This window comes from Eulemur rufifrons, chromosome 25 (assembly GCF_041146395.1).
Source record: "Eulemur rufifrons isolate Redbay chromosome 25, OSU_ERuf_1, whole genome shotgun sequence".
NCBI classification, from domain to species: Eukaryota; Metazoa; Chordata; class Mammalia; order Primates; family Lemuridae; genus Eulemur; species Eulemur rufifrons.
In genome coordinates this window covers 9,236,526-9,261,780 of record NC_091007.1, presented here as the reverse complement: position 1 = coordinate 9,261,780, position 25,255 = coordinate 9,236,526, and the positions used below count along the sequence as shown (strand labels likewise).

At 47.2% G+C, this 25,255-nt stretch overlaps 1 protein-coding gene across 2 annotated transcripts in view; it reads left to right on the top strand.

The window, feature by feature from the left end:
• FRMD4A (FERM domain containing 4A) overlaps positions 1-25,255 on the top strand; it is a 263,393-nt gene that overhangs the window by 108,336 nt on the left and 129,802 nt on the right. For both annotated transcript variants that reach the window (XM_069458721.1, XM_069458720.1), the window contains exon 2: positions 802-867. In XM_069458721.1, the coding sequence (XP_069314822.1) occupies positions 802-867 (66 nt within the window). The remainder of the gene's footprint in view (positions 1-801; positions 868-25,255) is intronic.

Genomic DNA, 25,255 nt, shown 5'->3' with positions numbered 1-25,255 from the left:
GAAACTCCCACCAGCAGCCCACTGGGCCTGGCCCATTCATTTTTGTGTATGAGACTGGAGCACAGAGACCAAGAGAGACTTGTCCAGAGTACTGCACCTGCTGTTACTGGCAGGGCCAACACTAGACTTGGGTCTCCCGGGACCTGTCCCAGGTGCCTGTCTTTCAGTTACACCACTCAGAGATATCAGTGCTGAAAGGCACAAGGAACATGGGTCAGGTTTAGCTGTGGGCACTGGTCTCCAGGGCTCTTCTGTTATTGGTGACAGCATTGTAGGGAATAAGATCAGCCCCGAGGAGGGGATGATTAACCCAGAAATAAAGTCATTGCCGGATGGATGGTCACCTGCTCTCTGGTGATCATCTTGGGGGAAAGGGAGGCAGAGATGGGATCCTGAGCTGTCCCTAATGCATGGTGCTACAATTTGCTACAATTACTGAATGGACGGATGAATAAAGAATGAGTAACACTTAGCGCCACCTGATGGTATGTTATGTATGTATTTGCTGATTTATTTTATGTCTCCCCCATTAGAATGTGAGCTCCATGAGGACAGGGACTTTGTCCCGTGTGCTGCTATGCACCCAGCTCCCAGAACAGTGCATGGCACATAGCAAGTGCTCAATAAATATTTTCAAATGAATGAATGACCCTATCCCGCCACTTCTTGGCATTGTATAATGCCAACTCTCAGAGGACGCTTTGTCCAGAGGAATATGCCTGGTGGAGTCCACCTTAGGGGACCCTCTAACCCTTGTCCGGCTGCTAGACTCTCACGACCACCGTTTCTTTTCCCTCTTAGATGACGGAGGGCCGTCGATGTCAAGTACATCTTCTTGATGACAGGAAGCTGGAACTCCTAGTACAGGTAAACCGCTTTTGGTCAACTTTCTAAGTTTCTGCGGACACCGATGTGGTTCAGACGTTGATTCAGCTGGGGATGGAGGGGGAGAATGTGAACTGTTTTTGAATATCTGTTAAAATCTGGGGGAGAATGACGAGGACACACCAGAGTGTATAGTGTGTGTGCTATTTTTTTGCCTGTTCTGTGTCTGTACACATTGGAGCCTAAGGCGTTCAAGGCCAGATGTGTATCTAACCTATTGTTACAAATCTCTAGAAAAGGAAATTGCACAACTGGGCTTAGCTATTCTTTCTGCCTGGAAGGAGTTAACTACAATGTAACCTAAATAACTCAACTACAATGTAACCTAAATAACTCTTGCTGTAACTAACACTGATTTAGTCTTCCTTGCTCAGAGGGGATAGAGAATATTAATAGTCTCATTCTTTTCGAGTTCAGTTTCACTGCGCTCTGTGTTCCCTCTAAGAGCTAAGCAGCCCCTTCTTGCCCCATCCTGGGGGTCAACATTGCCGTCCCTGTTTAGCATCTGGAGACACTGAGATGCAGAGAATCAGTCAGTTTGTCCCTGACTAAAAACACATCAGTGTCAGCAGGTCAGAGAAGTAACAGGAATCAGAGACCCTCGTCTTGGTCAGCTTGCTCTTGGAGAGATCATTGTTCGACCCAGAGCCCTAAAGAATGGTGATGTTTCCGAACCTGACTTAAAGAGTTTACCATTCCAAATCTGTTGTTCTATTCCAACTTTTGTTACATTTGCTTGGTGTTCTCAAATGTCTGTGTCAGGTTCTTAGGGCGTTGTATCCCACCCTCCGTCACATTTTCTTAGGAAGAAGCTACAGTTCATTGGGAAGGGGGAGTGGGTTTGAAATGGTGTCGACCTGCTCGGTCACAGGGGACATGATCCTGCTTCAGTGGGGACATTCACGTACAGATGCTTATCTGATATTACCCTGTACTTGTTGCTTTGGTTTGAAAAACATTCAAATGGATGACTTTAAGACTTAATACTAGTAATAGGAGTCAAATGATAAAAGCTTTAGAGATGCAATATAGGAAACAGAAAAACTAGGAAAAGGCTCATAATTACACTATACTGATTCAACTACTATTCTCATTTTGGTGGGGTTTTTTTCTAGCATTTTTCACATTTATATTTCTTGCATGGTTGTAATCATAATATATGTATAATCCTACATATTTTATTTTTCACTTAATGTTGTCTTTCACTAGTTCACTAACTTTCACAAGTTACTGTAAATTATCATCTTTGTGAATAGCTACATAAATTCCAGAAATGGATATGCTATTATTATCTAATCATTCCCCCATTTGGGTATAGTTAATGGTTTGGGTTTTGGTTTTGTTTTGTTTTTTACAATTTTTTCACGATTACAAGTAAATGCTGTGATTCTCTTATCCCTATGTATAGAGTTCTCCCACATTTTGAATTATGGCCTTGTTAGGCTAGATTCCACGGCCTGTCATCCTTAAAAGTCACACTTGTGGTTTGGATTTGGGGACTAAGGCAATAAAGTTGAGCAAGTTCTCTTTAATTAGCAGAATCATTAACTAAGATTAAAAATCAGTGGGAGGAATTTATAGGTGAGTGACCTGGTGCGTTTTATATGCTTTTCTTAAATCAAAGCTTGGGGACTTAGAGACAAGCTCCCTTCTGGAACAGGAAATGAGACCTCCAGTGGCAGTTCTCTGGGCCAGCCTGCCTTGAGAAAATAGGAATGGGGACAGCTGAGATGGACTTGAATCACAGAAGATATATTTAATCGCCGATGTGCACAGTTTTGGAACAGTTACCCTCAACCCTATTAAATCAAGGAAGTGTTGAATTAAGCCAAACCAGAGAAGGGCGTGCCCTTCCCACCGCTTTCTAGAACATGCTTCACGTGTTATTTCTTCTTGCTAAATCACTGTCCTTCCCACAGTCCCACCCCCGGACCTGGTTAGTTTCCATTCAATCTTTAGTTTACAACTTGGAAGACACGTCCCCACACCCAGCCAAGGCTCTCCCTGTCCCTCCCACATCTGGGTCTTAGCTGCTCCTCCCTGAGCTTCTCACAACACGGCCACACCTCATTGTCATTGCCTGTTCACTTGTCGCCATTTCCTGGAGCGTCCAACAGCGCGAGGGCTGGGTCTGCGTCTTGGGACCCTGTGTGTCCCCGGTCCCAGCCCAGCGCCTGGCACATTGTGTCCCTACATAAAAATCTGTTGAATGAAAGAATGAACGAGCCCTAAAATGCCTTGGTATTACTTCCGCAAAAGACTTCTTGCCATATTACCGATTGCTTGGCAGGGGATTTAGCTTAGCACAATATATTCATAAAAGGAAAGAGTCTTTTTTTTTTTTTTTTTTTTTTTTCTTTTTTTGAGCTGGCGTGTCACCCTGTCATCCTGACTAGAGTATAGTGGCATCTTCATAGCTCACAACAAACTCAAACTCTTGTGCTCAAGCGATCCTCCTGCCTCAGCCTCCCCGGTAGCTGGGACTACAGGCGCCTACCACCACACCTGGCTAATGTTTTCTATTTTTTAGTAGAGACGGGGTCATGTTCTTGCTCAGGCTGGTCTTGAACTCTTGAGCTCACACAATCCCCCCTGCCTTGGCCTCCCAGAGTGCTAGGATTACAGGCATGAGCCACCAAGCCCGGCCCCATTTAATAAAGGGAAAAATTCTAAACTCTATTGCAGACCAGGCTTCAGCAAAACTTGAAGAAACAAGGTTAAAACTATTGGACAAAAGCCAACTTAAATATCTGACTCTTCTTTCTCTTCCACAAAGTTCTGTTATCCAGGCATATAAGCTTTTGGCAGAATCCTTTCTAAAGCCAGTTTCTATTCTCTCACTCATTTGAACCCATCCCGAGGTTTTTAACAGCATAAAACATCCTGACCTATTACCTTCTTTTTGATATTATGTATTCATAGAGTGCTAATCTTCAGATTCATTTATACTTCAGTCACCAAAATATATTAAATGCTGAGAGTGTTGTTGTTGTTAAGAACAATCTCAGGATGTTCATAATAGGCCTTAGACCAAGCAATGCCTTTCCTGATCTCTTGGTCTAGAGATTTGGAGAGGGGGAGGGAGGGGAAAGACTCTTGTGTTGACTTGATGAGGTTTGTAGAGCGCGGAGGTGGGTTTGGAGGAAACATTTCTCTCCCCCGGAGAAGTAAACAGGTTTGCACAAAGGTGATGGAAAGACATTAATAAGAAGTGTCAGAGGTGGGAGTTTAGTTTTGGCCCCTCGCTAGGAGGCTAAGAGACTCATCGAAGGCCACACCTTGAATCTTCAGAAGCAGGGAAGCTTCTACGGCATGGGTGTTGGATGAACAAGCTGACTTGGCCTCAAGGACCGACCCCCTCATGGAGAATTTCTTCCTGCCGGGAGGATGCTGATAGCCAGAAAGCCACGAGGATCATTTCAAACCGTACTGTCGACCCAGCCACTCTGAGTGTAACATTTGCCTTCTCCGGGCCGCAGAGAAAAATGGCCCTCATCCTAACGTTTAGTGCTTATTCTGCAAAGCACTCGGAGATTATCTCATGAAATCTGTGCTTCCGAATCCCTGATTATGCTGAGTAGATCCCACACCGCCCGCACCAGGAAAGGGCAGACGGTCAGGGGTGATCCCCCAGGAATTAATATTCGAAAGGCTCATCCCTAAATCCCAGGCAATGCCCTGACACCCACGTCTTTACAATGTATTAAGAGCTCCGAACGTGAGTCCTCAAATTCCGCTTAAGAACAGCTGGAAGCTGATTGGAGCATTCAGCAGCAGACCAGACCTCCGACCTTGGCCGTGGACATACGGCAGGTCGCAAGGCCAGACCACCCTGAGATCCAGCCTGCAGGTGGTGTCTTTCCCTCTGTCTTCCATAATCGTTTCCACCGATTAGAAACGCACTCAAAAGGCCTTCATTAAAATGAGAGAGGCCACCCCCATCGCAGTCTCTGACTTGGCCTCTTCTTGGAGCTGTTACAGGCAGATAAGAGGGGGTCAGGCATGTGTTGTCTGAACATGAACTTCCCAAGTCTTGTAACCTTACTCCTTTAAAATTATTTTCTTTACTTTTTTTTGCTGATCTGAAGACATATTTAGGAAGCGCATTTTGCAAGCCAAGAAAGGCAAACGTGTACTTTAGCTGTAGGGGGAATCGTTGGAGGCTTTGAGAAGAATTTCCCAACGGCGAGAGTCGATTGATGGACTACAGGAAGCCGTTAGTAAGGAAGGTTCTGGACTCTTTCTCCTGAGCCTCTTAAAAATAGAAAAGATTTTCACTAGAATGGAATGGCTGAGGTGTGGCCCTTCCTAATTGGGTTCTCTCGAGGCTTAGGATACTGTGCAACGTCCTGTCTCACGGGAAGACGGCCCGGCACGAGAAAAACACACATTGGCTTCCACTCCCGGGGACAGTTCATTTTAGCATTTTTCCCCGTCTCTTTAGATGAGTCGATGTTAGACTCCGTTGGCAGAATTTCTTCCCTTGGGTGATGGAGGTTTGCGTACCAGAGTCCTGTCCCTGTCCCCCGATTCTGCCACAGTGAACCTCGCTCCTGGCTTTGTGTAAGCAGCTGCCCCATGACAGAAGGCTGTGTCCCAAGTCCCCAAGACCCAGGTCGCCCTGGGGTTACTGCGTCTCTCCCCCTCTGGGCCAGTCCCTCAGTGGCCATCGGCAAGATACTTGTAACTGTCTACTTCTCCTCAAATAGAGGAATCAGTGTCCTTAGGATTCTGAGAAATGGAGCAAACTTTAACCGGTGTTTTCCAACAGAATAAAAGATAGCAGCTAGATTATTGCCACATATGACACGGTGCTCCTAATCCCCAGAGAGCCACTGGGACAGAAGCTTCAGGAAAGGTTTCAGCTGCTCTGTGTGGTATAGTAGCCACCGGCCACACGTGGCCACGGAGCAAAATGTGGCCAGTGCAGATTGAGATGTAAGTGTATAACATACGCCAGAGTTTAAAGACTTTGTATATTAAAAAACAGTAAAGTATCTTATTAAGGATTTTTGTATTGATGATTCCATGTTGAAATAATGTTTTGGATATATTAGGTTAAAGAAAATATATAATAAAATGAACTGCACCTGCTTCTTTTTATTTTTTTTAATTTTTTATTTATTTACTTTTTACAGACAGAGTCTCTCTCTCTCTCTCTGTTGCCCGGGCTGGGGTGCAGTGACACCATCATAGCTCACTGCAACCCCAAACTTCTGGGCTCAAGGGATCCTCCTGTCTCAGCCTCTTGAGTAGCTGGGACTACAGGTGCTACCATACCTGGCTAATTTTTAAATTTTTTCGTAGAGACAGGGTTTCACTCTGTTGCCCAGGCTGGTTTTGAACTTCTAGCCTCAAGTAATCCTCCCACTTTGGCCTCCCACAGTGCTGGCATTACAGAAGTGAGCCACCGCACCCAGCCTCTTTTTACTTTTTTAATATGGCTACTTAAAGAGTTAAAATTTTATATAGGGCTCACTTTTGTGGCTCACATTATTACATATTTCTGTTGGACCACTATCTCTGAAGGACAGAGAAAAAATAAACAAGAGGAAAAATTTCCAACATAATAAAATTGTTCGGGGTTGCCCTGATATCATACTGGATGTTTGGCACAATAACGACTACGTTTTACAATTCTTTATAGAATTTATATGGAGCATATCTTATTTAATCCTCACACTAACTGTATAAAGTAGGTGCTATCTCAGATAAGCAAACAGAAATTCAGAAAGGTTAAATACTTGCTCAAGGTCACGTAGCTAGTTGAGTATATATAGCCCGAGCCTAGGTCTTCTAATATTGTATCCCATTCTCTTTTCACTGCGCCATGAAAAGTATATGCAATGAACACCTGAGATAAAGCACAGTTCACCAGTGACAAGGCTGCCCTGCTGGCCCCTGACACCAGCATCTGAAATGATGGCAATTAAAGACCTTGAACTTTATCTCAGGTCTGCCACTGAAGATGGGTTTGCCCAGGTCGTTCAGTTCCTTTGAACCCAGCTCCTAATCTATCTAGTCGAGATTTAAACATGTGACACATCAGGATGAAGGATTTTCACATCATGTAAAAGCCTCAGGCTATCAGGTGTGGAGGAAACTTCTACAGGAGGAGATGAAATAATTGTTGCCTTCCTATTACTTTTCTATATCTGTCAACAGTGATATTCCGTCTTAAAGGTTATGAATGTTAATATGGGCTGGCAGTAAGGTATCATTGAGGGCACAGTCAATAATCTGGCTTAAAATGGGCTGGAAAAGAAATGTCTGTGTGTTTTTAAAACATCTAGAACTCTGATGGTGCTACGTGGAATAAATGAATCAATTTGGGTTCTCTGCATTGTGGGCACACAGCCTCATAGCCCAAGTGTAGCTGCGTCTGTGGTTAATAATATTCTTCTGTAAAAATGCAAGGGTTTGGCCAGACGCGGTGGCTCATGCCTGTAATCCTAGCACTCTGGGAGGCCGAGGAGGGCGGATCGTTTGAGCTCAGGAGTTGGAGACCAGCCTGACCAAGAGCGAGACCCCGTCTCTACTAAAAATAGAAAGAAATTATCTAGACAGCTAAAAAAAAAATATATATATATATATATATAATTAGCCAGGTATGGTGGCACATGCCTATAGTCCCAGCTACTCTGGAGGCTGAGGCAGGAGGATCGCTTGAGCCCAGAAGTTTGAGGTTGCTGTGAGCTAGGCTGACGCCACGGCATTCTAGCCCGGGCAACAGAGCAAGACTCTATTTCAAAAGAAAAGAAAAAAAAAATGCAAGGGTTTGTTTCTGTAGTAGGTAAACCAGGAAGTCCCCCAAAGCACATGTTGCCAAGGGAAGAATACAGGGCTGATTCCACAGCTTCCCGACTGAGCCGGGTGGGCAGGTGGGTTTTTTCTGATCTGCCCGCTGGGCCGTCTACTGGAGCGGGCCCCAGGTCTGCCATCTGCTCCTGTCTGCTCTGAATTCAGGAGTGATACTCTCAGCCAAGCGCTGAGAAGCTGTGCACAGAAGCTGAGAGCAGACAGAGGGACTCCGGTGTTAGGAGCCTTCTGTGCGGGACCTCCCAGGCCACCAGGCCACCTCATAAAACAAGAGCCCGAGGGGCGTCAGGGAGCACCGCTTTGGGCTGGCCTCACACTTCACCATGATCGCCATCATCACTTACGAGGCTCCTCTCTGCAGAGCCTGCAGAGCCGGGCACTCCACCAAATGAGCAAAACAGATGTCTTCCCAGCCCCTGGGGGTGGCAGATAATATTTAACATTTGAAAGGCACATGGTGAGGAAAGAAATGTTAAGATAGGAATAGACACAGATAAGCTAATAGTTAACTCCATTTGGAATGGCAAGTTCATTTTGTGGTTTGGAGGGATAAGAAATAGTCCATGAAGTGTATACCCGTGGGGGACACAGGCGGCTAAGTCCTGCCGTGGTGAGGGGCGCCCTCCATCTCCCTTCTCCAGCGGGGGCCTTTGTGGAAAAGTTTCTGCAGTGGCTGAGAACAAAGGCGAATCCCAGTTTCCCCGAGGGGCTGTGGGACAGGGCTGAGCGGCAGGAAAGGCAGTGTCTGAGCGACGCAATGTCTGGGGACCCCTGACACACACGCACACAGATCCTGACCAGACAGCTCAGCCAGGCGCGGGGTGAGGAGGCAGAGGCAGCCATCGCTGTCTCCCCTGCCGACCAACTGGTCCAGGCTGCTGGTTGCCTAGCAACACCCCTCCCCTGCCCCCTCCTTTCTGGAGCATCTCCATCTCTGTGCCCCGTTCACCCTGGATGCTAATCTTAACCTGTTTTAAAATGTGTTCATTGGGACCATTTGAAATTGCCAACATTTGGCCAACTTTGTCCTACTAAGAGGACACTTTCATGTGGCTCAAACTGAATGTGAAGGAAAAGAGGAAAAGGGAGGGAAGATAGAGCCTTCCAGAAAGTTCTTTTGTTGCTGTTGTTATTTTACTGCTGAGTTATTTTTTCTGCGAATGCTTAATAAAATCATCTCTGCATCTCCCCTAGAAGAGAGTGTGAGCAGATCAGGAACCTCTGGAGGTGACTGTTAAATTATGTGCACGTAGTTTCTGCCTTTCTGCTAAAGATGGATGAGAAGGAACATTAAACACACCGGTGCACACACCCGTAAGATGAGTGTGGAAATGGAGAACAAACGGGCCCTCTTGGAGAGGATGGGGTAACAGGAACCTGAGCATTAACCCATCTGGGGCTGCCACTGTTTTTGTTTTTTTATTTGTAAATTTCAGATTGATTTGGGGCATGTTGTTCAAATACTTGCGTGTTTGATAAATATTTGTTATTTGTCTTCCACTGTGCTGCACAGATCTAACTGTCCGTTTGGGCTAAGAGTGCATGTCTGAAGGTGGAAAATGATTACTTAGGCTGTACAACTTTTTACAAGGCCAGGGGTGGCTGGTTCTTCCTGTCCCTAGGATGGGCTGGGTGTTGTCACTCAGCTCTGCTGTGGCTGGGACAGCTGCCTTTCCATGTGATTTCTGCCCACCGAACCCTGTCCTTTTTCGTAAGGAGGGGTCCAGGAGGGTAGGGTGGAAGATTTACTCCTCTGGCAGCCTCTGCTGCAACTTGTCCCACCCAGCCCAAAGAAGGAAGGCAGGAAGCCCCTGTCTTGCACTGTCAGGTATCAGAAGGGGTGGAGGAAGGAACTGAAAGGTGTGGGGGAATCTCAGCTTCTCTCTGTCCCCGACTCTTCTAGCCCCATGGACCTACCTGCCCCATAGCCGTGAATCTCTCTGCTTTCTGGTTTCCTGGCTGGCCCAGCACAGAGCTAACAGCTCAGCTGTCAAAGCCACGTGGAAAGTTTCCAAATCTTGCCAAAGCCCCAGCCCCGCCCCTCCGGCTGTCTGCCAGGTCTGCCAGGTCTTTGTGACGGACCCCCTAGTTGGCAGTGCCAGTGCCTCTCACCAAACCAAGCAGGTCATCCTCCTCCTCCTCCAATCCGGGTCATCTTGTTGTCACACCTGCTTGGAAAGTGAGCCCACGATTCTCCAGATCGACCTCTTTGGCGTGTTCCTCAGCTGCATACCCATCCTTAAGTCCTGCCCTTTTTTTTTTTTTTTTTTTGCCTCCTACTAGAAAGACTTTCCTTCTCCTCTCCAGTTGATACCCACTGTAGACATTTTCCATCCTAGACCCAACATCCTCCCTGCGCCCAGTGTCACTGCGCTGTTCGCCTAGAGCCATGGAGCAGCTCCTTTCTGACCTCCTGCTTCTGTGTCTTTGTTCATCCCAGTTTGTCCTGCAGGACATGACCAGAATTTTCCTTCTTGCATGCTCCCCTGTCTCTGCTCCAAAGCCTTCAGGAGCTCATCCTGTTTGAACTCCTCTGTTTGACTCTCACGCCCCTCTGTGATCTGACCGTGACCTATTTGCAAGAGACAGTGTATCAAAGAGGTGAAGAGGGTAGTTTTGCTCAAAACTACCTACTCTCTGGGTGGCATTACAGTCGCCACACTCTGCCCAGCAGAACCGGGGTCCTGAACTTTCCAGTTGCAGGGAATTGTGTCCATAGTAAGGGACACAAGCCACCCTGTGACCAGAGTAGAGTCTTGTAGGCCAGCAGTTCTCATACTTCTTTTAGCTGCAAAATCCTTTGTCCAATATGATGTAAACAGAGAGGGTCCGAACTCCACCAGCTTGTCCCCCCTGCAACAGGGAGGCACCTGGGGGGGTCTCAGCAGACTCCAGTGAGTTTGGAGATCACTATTCTAGATAGAAACCAGAGGATAGAAAATATAAGTATCCTTTATGCAAATAAACACACTCCTGAATAGTTCAGTATAAATTGAGCTTGAATTACATGCACCATATTTTAAATGCTTTGGGAAATCGTATAGCTTAGTGATTGATCATCACATGAGCTAATTGAACACTTATTTTTATACCAGACTCTGTTCTAAGAGCTTATTATGTGCTGAGTCATCTAGTGAGCCCCGCGACTCTATGAGGTAGGTCACTGTTCCCATTTTTCAGATGAAGAAATTGGAGCACAGAGAAGTTAAGTAACTTACTCGGAGTTGCACAGCTAGTAAGTGGTAGAGACATGATTCAGAATCAGGCCTCCTGGCTCCAAAGTCAATGCAGGCTCCAGTATATTGAGAGCACAGGCTCTGGGGCCAAGATGGCCTGGCCTCACAACCTGACTTTGACACATAGCTGCTCCATGACCTTGGCCAATGGTACCACCTCTTTAAGTTTCAGTTTCTCCATCTATGAACGGGGAGTAATAACCGCCTCCAGTCTTCCTGCTGTAATTTTATCTGTAAATTGAAACTGGTACCTGCCTTGTAGATTTGTGATTAGGATTAAATTAACTAGAACATTCGAAATGTTGAGAAAACTGCCCAGCACGTCAGAGCTGTCTCTTAGGCTGGACCACTTAGTAGCCATGGTAACCTGGGCAAGTCACTGGCCTTTGCTACCTCATGTGTAAAATGGGAATGATAGCTGCCTCGGCTTTGGGGGAAAGCATTTAGGAGACTACGAAATGCTCCATAATTTACAGTGCTATTATTCGTAATAATTAGGTCTTCCATATGATTCTGTGCAAGGCTTCATGGAGTATTTATACAGTTCAGTGGAAGTTCATTTGACAAGTGATGGGTTAACAGTCCATCAAAAAACGTCTTAACTGCCTAACCCTTCCAGACTTCCCAACACATCATCCCCCAATCTGTTCGTGAACACTGGTTATCGCTACGCATCTTTCCAGTGCCATATATAACTCATACGACAAGGTCATAGGATGATGGGCAGGAGATGTATGTACATGTATTCCTACAGAGTCCAGAGAACCATCTAGACAAGTGGATTAGGTTTCCTGCTCCAATTATGTCAAAGCATGCTGATCACTCATCATTCTTGGGGATAAAATAGAAAACAAAATGATTTTGATGGGTGCCTCCCAGTATCTTATACATGCCCCCATCCTTAATGTTTTACGTTAAAATGATACTAAAGCACAATTATATACCAGTGAATCCCATCGGCTGTGATCTGTAGGAAGGTGAGAACTGAAGGCACGTGTTGTCACTTATACTGTCTCTTATAAACAAGGTGGTGGTTGGATTTCACGTTCCACTACTCACAAACTATTACCATGAGTTCACGTATGAACTGTTGTTTCCCACAGGGGCTGCAGCCTTCACAGAGATTGCAGTGCCCAGTTTTGTAGTGCACAGTGGCATACACGTTTAGGGACATTCAAACACATTCTGGGTGACTGTGCAAGGCTCAGAAACGCACGTGACCAACAGAGCCTGCTGGGATCCCAGCGATCTTGGACGATTCCCTGGAGGACTACATTTTCCAGGAAATGCCCAACTGCCGCTTCCAACTGGTCGAGAAATGTTTTCTTTTAGGGAAAAAGGTTTTACAGTCTCACATGGAGTCCTTTGAGGATGGCAAGAGATCAGTGCAATGATTCTTAAACGTTAAATTGTTAATACATCTTAAGATACATTACTACAGTAAAGTGGGCCGTATGTTGGAATTATGAAAATCCTTATTAGCTTTCTTTTACTTTGGCCTTCCTTATTCCTGTAACAGCGTCAGTATTTTACAAATAACAAAAAGTATCAATAGAGCAATACATATATATATATATATATTTCAGACAAAGGTATTTCAGAGCTGTAATAATCCTCCGAAATACCTCAGTGCTCTATTGCATTTTGCCTCCTGTGAGTAAGAGAGTCACAGAGCTGTGGGCGAGTCGCTGCCTTTCACTCGCCATTTGGAGACTAATAAAGTGACTTATGCACTAGTGAGTGCTGTGGTAGCAACATGCCCTCAGCATTGAGTGGGTCTGTCGGCCACACAGTCCCATATTCACATACACACACTCACATATGCACTTACCCTCACATACATAGACACATACTCACGTGCATAATCATATACACATTCACACACTTGTACACTCATGTAGCACGTATATGCAAACATGCATGCTCACATAACACACATATATGCACGCTCACATATTTGCGTGCATACTTACATAGGCACTTACACATACATACATACTTGCATGCACAATCACATACCCATTCACACACTTGCATACTCATGTAACATATATATGCAAACATACATACATAACACATGCATTCATATTTACATACACACTCATGCACACTCACATACACTTATACTCACATGCATAATCATACACATGCATACACATGTAACTCATATGCAAACACACATACATAACACATATGCACACACAGTTACACACTCATACGCACATATGCACTCATACACAGTCACATGCATACACACATATACTCACATGCACACATACACATTCACATTAACACATGCACACTCGTGTAACATATATGGAAACATATGTACTAACATAACACACATATGCACACACTCACCTATACACACATACACACATATACACCCTTACACTGACATACATACGCACATATGCTCACATACGTGTTCATACACACACTCATGTAACATATACACATATGTACTGACACATATATGCATGCTCATGTAACACACATATACATGCATATTCACGTACATATACGCACTCATGACACATACATAATACATATGCACACTCATACCCGCACACATACTCACATGCACACTAACACAAGTTCACACACTCACGTAACACACATAGATGTACACCCATGCTCACATAACACAGTCACATAACACACGTACTCACATATAATGCATAAATCCTAGAGAGCAGAGTTGCCATGTAGTCTTTAGTTCAACAATGGTATTCTTACCAAATTATATTCATGAGCAAGAAAAACATGCTAGTCTTCCCAGACGGTTTGCCTTTGAGCGCAATGAAATTAAGTGCAGTGAAGTCTAGGTAAGCTCTGCAGGCTCCTTGACTTCTGTCCTTGCCACCGGCAGTGGTTAGACCGGCGTGGGCTGGCAGCAGCAACCCCAAGCCCACGTTCCCACACAACCAAGTTCAAAAGCAGGGAAGGGAGTTTCCCCTCTCATAACTCTTTTTGTCAGGGAGGAACCAGCTCCCCACACCTCAGTTCCCCACTGCACCCAGACCAGGGCTGGTTTGTGGTATTCCCGTATCTGAACCTGCCACTGACCAGGGTAACAGAATCCATGATTGATGCACCCCCGGGGTGCTCAGAGGGTGGTCCTGCACAGCATCCCTTGGGGACGTGTCGGAAATGCAGGCTCGCGGTCCCCACCCACACTGCGTAGAATCAGAGGCTGGAGCGGGGCTCGGGGCATAGCCAGCATCGCCCAGATGCAGACGGCTGTGGAACTCACACGCTTACCCATGCCCTGCCGTGTTAGGGCTGCAGTGATTGCACGCGATGATTGAACTCCATCTTCAGCCCCCTTCCTCTCCTGGAGGTTGGAAGGTCAGACTAGTAACAGGGGGCTGAAATCCCCAACTCTCTAATCGCATGGCCGGTCTTCCTGGTGACCAGTCCCCTCCCAAGTCATCTCATTAGTGTACACTGAGGGGCCATCCCAGGGGCTCAGGAATAGCAAAAAGAATCTTATTATGCAGGAAATTCCGAGGATTTTACGTCTCCCTCCCAGGAACCAAGGAACAAAAGCCAATCAAAATTTTTATTATAAAGCAATAGCTAACTTTGCAGGCAGCCAACATCTTAAACCTCGGCCTGAGATTGTTGAAACAAGACCAACGTTAATATACGAAGTCTCTGCTGCTGCCGAGCATGATGTTAGACCCCTTTTTAACTGCCACTGTGTTAGTCAGCTCGAGCCACCATAACAAAATACCATGGACAGGGTGGCTGAAATGCAGACATTTCTTTCTCACAGTTCTGGAGGCTGGAAGTCCAAGATCAAGGTGGCAGCAGGGTTGGTTTCTCCTGAGGCCTCTCTCCTTGGCTTGTGGACGGCCACCTTCTCTCTGTGTCTCCACATGGCCTTTCCTCTGTGTGCAAGCGTCCCTGGTGTCCCTTCCTCTTCTTATGAGGACACAGTCCAATGGGATTAGGGCCCCACCTGTATGATCTCATTTAACCTTAATTATCTCCTTCAAGGCCCTATCGCCAAGTACAGTCGCATTCTGAGGTATGCAGGGCTTAGGACTTCAGCAATGAATTTTCGGGGCCTGGGGACATGATTCAGTCCATAGCAGTGACCTTCAGCAAATGACCTCTTCAAGCCTTAGAATTTATATCTGTGTTTTAGGAAAAAAAAAAAAAAAAAAAAAAACAGGGAGGGAGGGAGGAAAGGCAGGCAGGCAGGCAGGAAGAAGGAAGGAAGGAAAAGAGGAAGAGAAAAGAATAGATAATGATTATTGATGCACAATAGTGAGGCCTAATATCAGCAGTGTGGACGAAGCTGCCCACCCCGGAGTGTCCCAAGGCGGCTGTGGGCCTTCCTCCATCATTTTTGTAGGGACATACTGTTTGCCACCTGGGATGAGCCTCTGTCTTCCCTCCAGCCCCCAGCTGGGGACGTCAGTCCCGCAAGAGATGCTCTGCTCTGCTCAGGCTCTCAAGGCAGCAGCAGACTCTAGACTCAGCGTCTCTGCAGGGCAAGTCAGGCCTCCGGCCGTGTCAGCACATGCCACCCTGGTGTTAGGTGTCTGCTCCTCTGTAGTCTCAACCCCTGTAGGACAAGGCTGGTGGCTCCTAAGGCTGCCCTCCCCTCCTGAGCCAGGGGCTGTGTGCAGAGAGCTGTGATGTGGGCCTGGGCCCTAATGGGCCCCCAGCCGGTGTCCTTGTCGTGATCATGTGACAATCTGCAAAAGCACCTGCATGTTAAGCTCTCTGAGTTCTATAAGCTTAAAGGAGAAAGGAAAGAAAGAAGGGTGCTCATTGGACCCAAAGCCAAATTAACTGGGGCCTCCCCAAAAACTAAGACTTTGCAACGACATCTGTAGACCTCCTCAGGATTATTGAGGGGGGCATTTTATGGCAGGAATCCCATTGGCTGGGATCGCCACTGAGGGAGATCATTCAAAAAATATTTCCTCATAAATATAATTTCCTTAGTCTTCTGTCCAGATGGATAACTAAATAAACAGTCACCTCCCCAAAATGCCTTTAGAAATGGTGATTCTTCCAGCCAAGCCTTGAAGTGATGCTAATCACTGTGTTTATCTTAATCATCATCAGATGGTTTTTGTTCAGTGTCATGGTCACATTCAGTATCTGAGACTGTATAATAAAGGGAAACAGGCAGCATCCGCATCTCTCAGGACCGTACGAGCTAAAGAGCGTAACGTCCATATAGCCAGGTATGTAGGTAACACTCCAGAGGAAGCAAGGCAGCAAACCAAACAGCAGAGCGGTCAGGTGACTTTACATCAGTAGATCATAAATGGGACATTGTCATTCAGATTTCTTGCCCGTGATGTTTTGAAAGGGGAATGACTAGAGAGGTAAAGTTATGCCCTGTCTTTCATGGGATGGTTCTAGAGGAGCTAAGCCTGCTTTCTTCCTCTGTCCCCTTGCAAGGTGTTCCCTGGGGAGGTCACCCTAGGGGCCACCAGGTGCCCGACTGCTCCCGTGTCGTCGGAACAAAAAGCAGGGAGAAGAAAGTGAGGATGTGAATGGAAGACACAGAGGCCCAGTGCCCGGCGGTTCTGTGTAACTGGAGATGTGTACGGAAGGAACCTTGCAGGGGAGGGTGGGCTTGGGATTGGCTGTGACAAAAGCTGGGAGTCACAGTAGCACCACGCTCATCTCTGATTGTGGAATGCGAGGTTGTGCTGTCAGGCCAAACACCGAGGAAACAAAACGTTGTCAACATAGAGATGAGATGATCTTGCCCAAACAGGTGAAAAATTAGAAGCTGCCTGTTGTGGCCGACTGTTGTATAAAAGTACAGTGGCCGAAAACGTGACCCTGTGATCCTTTGTAACTGTCGTAGGTTCCCCCCGCTGCCAACTTTCTGATCTATGAAAAGCTCTGAACGGTTTCCTTAAACAAGGTCAGGAATCTTGGCTCGAGTTCTTGGCTTCTTGGTGCTTGTCGTGGCAGAGGCCGGGACTCAAAGCCCAGTCAGGGCCCTGGAATCCAAGTGTCAGGGCCCCCGAGCCTTGCCGGGCTCGGCCCAGCGCGCTTTGTGAGCTGTTTCTCTCCAGCTTGGTGACCATATTAAGGGGGAGAGAAAGGCGGTGGTCAGGGCAGGTTAAACTTGGAATTTTGGAATTTTGGATGGTTCTCTCAGAGGGCAGTCCCCCCGAGGAAACACTTCCCTGAAATGGTATTTCCAAAAATGTGCTGGAATAGGTTCATGTCAAGTGTATTTGGGATATGCGTCACCGGATGTTCCCGTTTGAGATATGGGCACATTTGCCTGTTAAAACCCAGTGAGGAGCCCTGCAGTGAAGGTTCCTGGTTAAACAGTCTTCCCGGCCTCCCTATCCCCGAAAAACCTGCCCTCCTAGACCACAGACTGTAGGGGGCATACAGAGGGTGCCCCAAAAGTTGTCATGCATAGGGAAAATGGGCAATGGTAGCTAAATGTACCTTTTATTTACAAAATATTCATTACAAAATTTTTCCTTTGTATGGAGACTTTGGGAGACCCTGATCTCAAACTTCTGAACTCAAGCGATCCTCCCACCTTGGCCTCCCAGAGTGCTGGGATGACAGGTGTGAGCCACTGCGCCCGGCCCGTTTCCTTGATCTTGATGGCTTTCCTGAAAAGAAAGAAGAGCTGGTATAGAAATCATCACTTTTTTAATAAGGAAAACAGAGACACAAAAAGGCAAAAAAGTGGCTTGCTCAGAGCCACCAAGAAGACTATGCCCATTCCTTAAAGGAAAAGTAGTATTTTGAATTCTCTGCTCAGCTGGGTAATCTCAAGCCCACAATAGCACTTTCTAGATACACAGTGAATCAATGAATAAAACTATTAATACGTCAGGAGGGTAGAACTCTATGTAAGTTGACAGTTTTATCTTTTTTATATAACAGTATATATAATGGTGAATATTTACGTACCAGGCACAGTACCAGTGCCCTTGTGTGTTGTCACTGATTCTTTGGGACAACTCCAGGAGACGCTGTTACCTCCATTCTGCTGTTGAGGAAATGGGGACCCAACGGGTTAAGTCAGTCACCGAGTTGACACAGCTTCCCGAGTGCAGTCCCTGGGCTCAAACCCAAGTTCGTCTGATATCGCAGCCCTGCTCTTAACCGTTACATGTGCCGCTGTGCAGAATGAATGCGTTTGGAACAGGAAAAGAGAGTCTGTTTCTTTCAGGTGCGTACTAACCAACTCCATCTCAGGCTCTTTGGCCGCCTGACTCTTTGGTCTCAGAGAGGTGACACCGCTGTGACGTGTTCTCTGTGCACGCTGCCATCACGGGAAATGATCTGATTGTCTGGAAGTCCATTTGCCAGAGTGGGACTAAGGGAAAAACCGAGCAGAGAATTGCAGACGTAAGAACAAGGGCTCGTGTTGTCAAGAGGGGAAAAGTTAACCCTGGCAGCTTAAAAAGCCATTTGGCCTTCTCTGGCTCGCATTTAAATCACCCCCTTTTAATGGCCTGCCTGAAAGTATGTCGCATGGCCACGTAGGCCTGTCTCCAGGCCCTGTCCCCCGCCTGTGGGCCCCTGCCTTTTTCTCTTGATGTGCTTTGTAATCCTGAAGACTGTCCTCTGGGCCAGAAATTTCAGGCGCATCAATTTAGTGTTCCCTGTCCCCCGGGGGATGAAGTCGGGCTTTCAAATCCTGGTACCCTTTGACTATTCAGAAATTAATACTTGCAGGATCTAAAAGGAGCCTCCGGGGTGAGGGGCTTCCCGCCTCCCCATTTTTCTTCCTCCTGGAGAACAGCACAGAGGCTGAGCTCATGTCTGCGGGCCGGTTGTATTTTAGGGCAGGCTGGGCTAATTTGTGTCTAAAGACTGGTTTCTTTAGAGAACTGGTTCTGCTGCTGGGATAGTTGGTGTTTTCCAAGCCAGCTTTTACATTCTCGGGGAGAAGAACTTTCCTCCTCATGTATTGACTTTGGACTTGACTTTTTAGCACCCAGAGCTCAGCTCTGGGCGTGACCAGAGCATCTGTCTAAAAAGTCCCTGGAACTGGGGCTCTGGGAGGCTTGGGATCGGGAGAGGAACTTGCCCATCACTGTGGACACCTTTTACCGTTTGAATTTTCACCACAATCATGTACCATTTTTTTTGTTGTTGTTTAAAGAAACTTTTATAAGTGTCTTTTAATGGCTTTATTGAAGCATAATGGCCATACATCAAACTGCACGTACTTGTAGCAAACCATTCATCATCTTCACCTGGGTAGACACCTGTGACACCATCAGAAAGTCTCTGACTAGTTCTGCAACCACAGCTAACTTGTGTGTCTCCCTGAGCCCACCCAGACCTCAGCCACTCAGTGTCCCTTCTTGTTGAAGCTGTCGGTCACACCGAGCCACAGTGCAGTTCCCGGATGGCAGAGCCTGTGACTTGTCATGGGGTGTTTGTTCACAGGCTCTTGGGAAACCACAGTAGGAATTTTTAAGGGCTCTGTAAAGGAAAGACAAGCGTTTATTTTATTTCTCCACGTCCTTACCCCCAGACTCAAAGCTGGAGTGTTCTAGGTCATGAACGCACCACGGGACATTGTCCTGGCTTTGAAAGGGTCCCCGGAACTGTGAGCTGTGAGCTATTCGCTCGGACGCCGGGCTGCAGGGCTCACTCAGCAGGGCTGGAAGCTTTCGCTTCTGCTTAGGCACCAAGACAGGAAGACTGGGCAGGAAGGGTCCCAGGGATGGGGCTTTTTCAACAGGAACTGAACCCGAAAATAACGTTGGGGAGGGCACAGGCCACTAGCGGGGTGGACACCAGAACAGAAAGTTGGCCTGCCGCCCCTCCCGTGTCGCCCGGGGGTCCTCCACCTCCCCCTTGGTATTTGGATCACATTTCACAGTCAGGCTTTGAACTCCTGTGACAGCTCCCGTCATCCTCCCAAGTGTACAGATGAGTAAACCGAAAATGAGCAAAAGTTACCAAGGGTCTGTTAATATTTGAATGTTGAGTTATGGAAGTTTCATTTCAAACACATTCACCTTACTGAGGCCTCTGGTGCCCCATTTGAGGACAAAAGGTAATGCCACAAGCTGACATCACGGTTTGATTGCCGTGCTGAGCAGGCCGTGCAGCTTTGTGGACGTGGATAGCTTTGTAAACAGACTTCATCCACACCGCGCACCTCGCCCGCTGCGTTGGCCATCACGCCGGTGTCCTCTGTGACGGGTCGGGGTTTGGACTCACTCCCCGAAGATGCTAAGTTTGCCTGTGCCTGCGGCTTGCTGTTCAATGTCGTGTTTATGCTTTATTCAGAAAGAAACGGGTAAAGGTAAATTCCATATCAGACCGTTTGCACGCTCCTATGTCAGTTGGAGTGGAAAGAAAAAAATAGCTGATGCGCATGAAAAACAGGACATGCTGCTTCAAGTGACATCTGTGACATTTACCCCTGGTTTAGGCCAAGAGGAAACGAGCCGGGTGTCAGATCGCTAAGATTTTCCTTTCAGGGCTGCTCCTTAATTTAAACAATTTCCATAGTTTTAAGATTCGATTTTAAAAGCATAAAATGTGTGAATCCCTTCTTCCTAAGGTGATGGTGGTCTGCAAGTGGAGAAGATACTTCTGGATCAGTTTCTGGGTGAATTAATGGGTTTTCTGAACAACTGGACTTGTATATTTACTAAGTATCTTTTTTTCCCCTTACATTTCTATTTTATTTATTTGTTCATTTATTTTTTGAGACAGGGTCTCACTCTGTCACCCAGGCTAGAGTGCAGTAGCATCGTCATAGCTCACTACAGCCTCAAACTCCTGTGCTCAAGCAATGCTCCTACGTAGCTGGGACTACAGGCAGGTGACAAAATACCTGGCTAATTTTTCTATTTTTTGCATTGATGGGGTCTCACTATGTTGCCCAGGCTGGTCTCAAACTCCTAGCCTCAAGGGATCCTCCTGTCTTGGCTTCTCAAAGTGCTGGCATTACAGGCGTGAGCCACCACACCCCTGTTCCTTATGTCTTTAGTATATTGTATTCTTGCAATGCTGGCGTGAAGGATCAGGCAATAGAAATGAGACAAATGAAGGAATTCCGAATTAACGGTATTGAAAAAGGCCTGTAAGTTTGTATACTTCACCTCTCGTTTTTTTTAGGCCATACCTGCTTAATTTCGAAAACGTCACTGATTTCATTTAACTTCAAAATATACTTGATACCTTATGAAATGAGTGTAGAGTTTCAGTTTTGCAAAATAAAAAGGGGTCTGGAGATGGGTTACCCAGCAACATGAACGTCCTCAACACCACTGCGTCATACACTTCAGAAATGGCTAAGATGGTGAATTTCAGGTTATGTATGTTTCACCACAAGTTTAAAAAATGTACCTGGATATCTTGCAGCCTTCTTGGAATGCATTTTGGTAGCCAAAACCTTCTAGGTGAGGAGCTTCCTAATGTCTGTGTTAATCCTCTTCTCATAAAATTTCACATCATGGCCTCTTTGGAGGAAAGAAAGCAAGCACTTAACGCCATCTGTAAAATGTGCTTTTTAGCACAAATGGGCTTCAAGGGTCACTTTGCTTAACAACCTCTGAACCACTTTGTTCTCAAGGAGAGAAGAGCAGGGCGGTTCCTTGGGGACTCTGGCCCTCACTGTGTGAGTTCAGATCGTCTGGTTTGTAGACCTGCGCCCTGAGCCAGGCCGCAGAGTTAGCTCCCTGCCTTGAGGACGCTCCCTGGGAAAAGTCGGGGGATCCAGGGTGAAATCACATGCAAACAGCGCTCCTCGTGCTGCCGAGCCCACTGCCAGGAAGGGAGAGAGGTCGCCCAGGCAGAGAGAGGTCGGCAAAGCCGTGGGGGGATCGAGGTTGCCCCTTCCTCTGCCTCTTCCCGCTCCCGTTCACTCTCCCTCCAGAAAGCACAGAAGGTTCCTGGAAGGTTCAGCTAGGGATGATACCCTCTGGCTTTCTGGAATGTTCTATTCTTGGCTGAAAGCTCAGACTTTGGCCGTGGGATCCCACCCAGTGTACTGGTCACCCGGACAGAATGCAACGGCTTGAAGAGCTCCTAAAAGGCAGGAAGTGATAGCTGCTCTTCGGGGTGGAAGTGGCGGTGTTTCCAACATCACCACCGAGAGGAAGTGGGGTCACACTGTGCTCCAGACTGGCCTCTGGGGTCTGGGTTCAGCCCCCGGGAGCTGGGGACAAGTGGGTTCTCCTGGTGTAACTCACCATCGGAGCCCACCTCTGTGCGTTAGAACATAAGTCCAGGGCAGGGTTTTATTTCTGCTTTGGTGGTTTGATTTTTTTCCCTCCACTTTCTGAGGAAATGAAAGTCTTGAAGAGTATGTGCCAAGAGGAGATTTATTTATTTTTTTCCTTCGTTCTGGCTAACAAAGTCCAGAGCTCTTGGACTGGATGAATGGTGATGGAGGTGGGGTCCACCAGCATGGAGGCCGTCACAGCCCAGCTCAGCCTCTCCGCAAGTGAACGCCAGGGTGTTCCCACACGGCAACAGCCAAGGGACGCTCCTCCCCAAGGAAGGCAGCGCAGGATGTTGCTACGAGGGTGACTTGTGGAAGGGAAATGCAGGGTGGACGTGTGGAAGGAATTAACAAGGATTAAATGATAATCGGGTGTCAAGAGCTGAGTTACAGCTCACACATACTGTCTTATTTAATCTCCGCAGCCTTTCAGGAGGTCAGTGGTATTATGTTCATGTTATAGAAAAAAAACTAAAGCTCCGAGAACGTGAACCACTTGGTCTTGATCCTAAAACAGTTCAGGAAGCCGTGATCCCAACCCAGGTCTCCGACTCCAAAGCCTTCCTGTTACCCAGCAGTGACCTTGGGTTCTTAAGGCTGTGATTTGACGCCCAGGTCCCCAGCTGGCAACCAACAAGGTTGATGTCGTCCAGAGGAGCTCAGAGAACTTGTGTCAGGTCTGAAACCCAGCGGGGACCATGTAAGTGAACAGCCCAGCTTCCTCTCTGTGCCTCTTTGTCCAGCGGAGAAGTGCTCAGTCTGGGGTGATTTTACAAAGCAAAAGTTATGATACTGAGCACACACGTGCACACACACAGGGACCCTGTGTGACCCTGAACATGAGTATACACAGTCAGACTTCCCTGTTCTTTCAGCATCCTGCTGTGCTTTCCTTGGTAAGCAGAGTAAGGCCTGTCACAAAGCACTAGATGGTGATGCCAAGATCACGTTCACGGTCCACCTCGTGCTGGTTCTGCAGAGGGCAGGGCCAGGTTCAATGAAGCCATTGCAGTAGTCCATGGATCCCACCTTCTCTCTTCCTGCCATAGAACCCTGTGGCCAGTAGACTCAGGACAAGAACCTTGACCTCTGATCTCAGCCCAGGGCTCATTCAGAGTCTGCACCTGGCTCTGGGGAAACTCTGAGAAGAAGAGGCACGCATGTATATTTTTTCGCCTTCTCGTTCTAACACTGTCGCCATCCCGAACTCTTGACTTCTCCGTAAGGAGTGTGTCAGAGAGGCTGTGAAAGGCAGCCGCACAGACAGCAAAATCTCTTTTGTGCCCGTGACCTGGACAGATGTCTGACCCTTCCTCCTGCAAACGAAGGGAAGAGGGGGGCGAGGAGTGACAGCTGCCTGCCCGATGGACACCCCGCCTGGCAGCCTATGACACTCGGGCAGTGGGATCGTGGCCCGTGATGATTTCTCTCTCTGCAGATTGACACGTTATTATGGATGTAAAGCATATTAACTCTCCTCTCCTCCAGAAAGGAATATTCGAGGCCTCCTGAGAGAGGGTAACCCAGGGCAAGTGGGGATCAGCTCTCCAGACGAGGTCACCGCGAGGCTCCGGTGCAGGACCAGAGACAAGAAGCGGGCAGGGGTCTCCCGCACCGCATGCAAATCACCTCCCCCAAAGGCCTCAAGTTCAGCATTTCGGATGGCCCTGCCAGGCCCCTGATTTATTTTGATGAAACCCTCATGGCCAGAAGAGACAGGCAGGTGACAGAAACAAAGACTGGGAAGCTCCGCCAAGGAAGGGTGTTTGAGACTAACAGGGTGACACACGCAGGACAAGGTGCAGGACCTAAGCCGGACCCACATGTAGAAGAGCCCTGATGAGCGAGTGGCCGTCTGCAGTGGTTAAAGACATTAATACTTCTGATGCCTGCTGGGAAAGAAATCCTCGCTGGCTGTGGGAGGCACCCGAATGAGGTGGGAATTAGAACCAGCAGAAGGAGGGAGTTCACCGAAGGCTCGTTGGAGATTGAGAAGGGCTTGGACGTGGGAACAGAACTCAGGAGAACACTGGTTTTTATCATTCTAAAAGCTTCTCTTGATAAGACCCTATGCACGTTACTGTTCATTCCTTCATTCATAGGTTCATCCAGGCTGTCATTTAGCCTTGGCCATTTGGGCCACCTCTGTGGGAACAGAGATGCATGCATGCAGTCCTGTTCCTGCTCTGGAGATGTCACCTTGCAAAGACACCTACTTATGTGTGTCCCAGGGGCACCCTTGCAGATAAAGGCCACGCCCGTTTCCTGGCAGACTGCACCAGCGCCTCCAAACCTGCATCTGCTTTCGCTTTCTCGAACGTGATTTTTTTGAACATTCCTACCTCTTGGCTTATCGGGCTGCAGGATGCTGTTTCGCTTTGCTTGAATTGAAACTGACTTCGTATTTATTGTGTGGTTTGGCTCCGGGATCAAGATGAAATGCCAGTGCCAAGCTGCCTAATGGCCGCCATTAGCATGTGTTAAAAACCTAATAAAATAGTGCCTCCGAAATTTCTGGCCAGATGTACTTATGTAAATATCTAACATCAGGTCTCAACCCAGAATATCCCATCGGGGTGTCAGGAGGTTGTTTTTAAATCTGCTGCAAGAACAGTGCAGAGAGGGCGCCTGTGTGCTGGAGTTTATTGGGGCTAGACTGTGAGACAGGGTATGTCAGCCGCATTTCTGTGTTTCCCAGAAACTGCATGGAAGACATGCCATGTGATGTCCCTTGTGTGTGCTTCTGGGAAAAGTCTTGCCTCTACCTGTGGACTCAGCCTGCTTCTTTTGTCTGCTAACGAAGCCCATGTAACCAACCTAGGGGGATTTCTCTGCAGAGTCAAATTCTGTTCCCAGCAATAGGATTTCATTTATGTCATAAATGCCGGACCCTCTTCAGTGGACTCTGTCTTATTTATGATCGTAATCCTTTTATTTTAGATGATTTAGAATTCCGTAAACCTCCTCTCAACTTTTGGAAGTAGGTGGGCTATAGGTAAATCATGATATTTTGGGTCCAAGAATGAGGGTGTTACAAACACCCAAGTCTCCTTTGCACCCAATGATGCCTCGTCTGTTTTCGTGCATTTAAATGAGCAGAGCA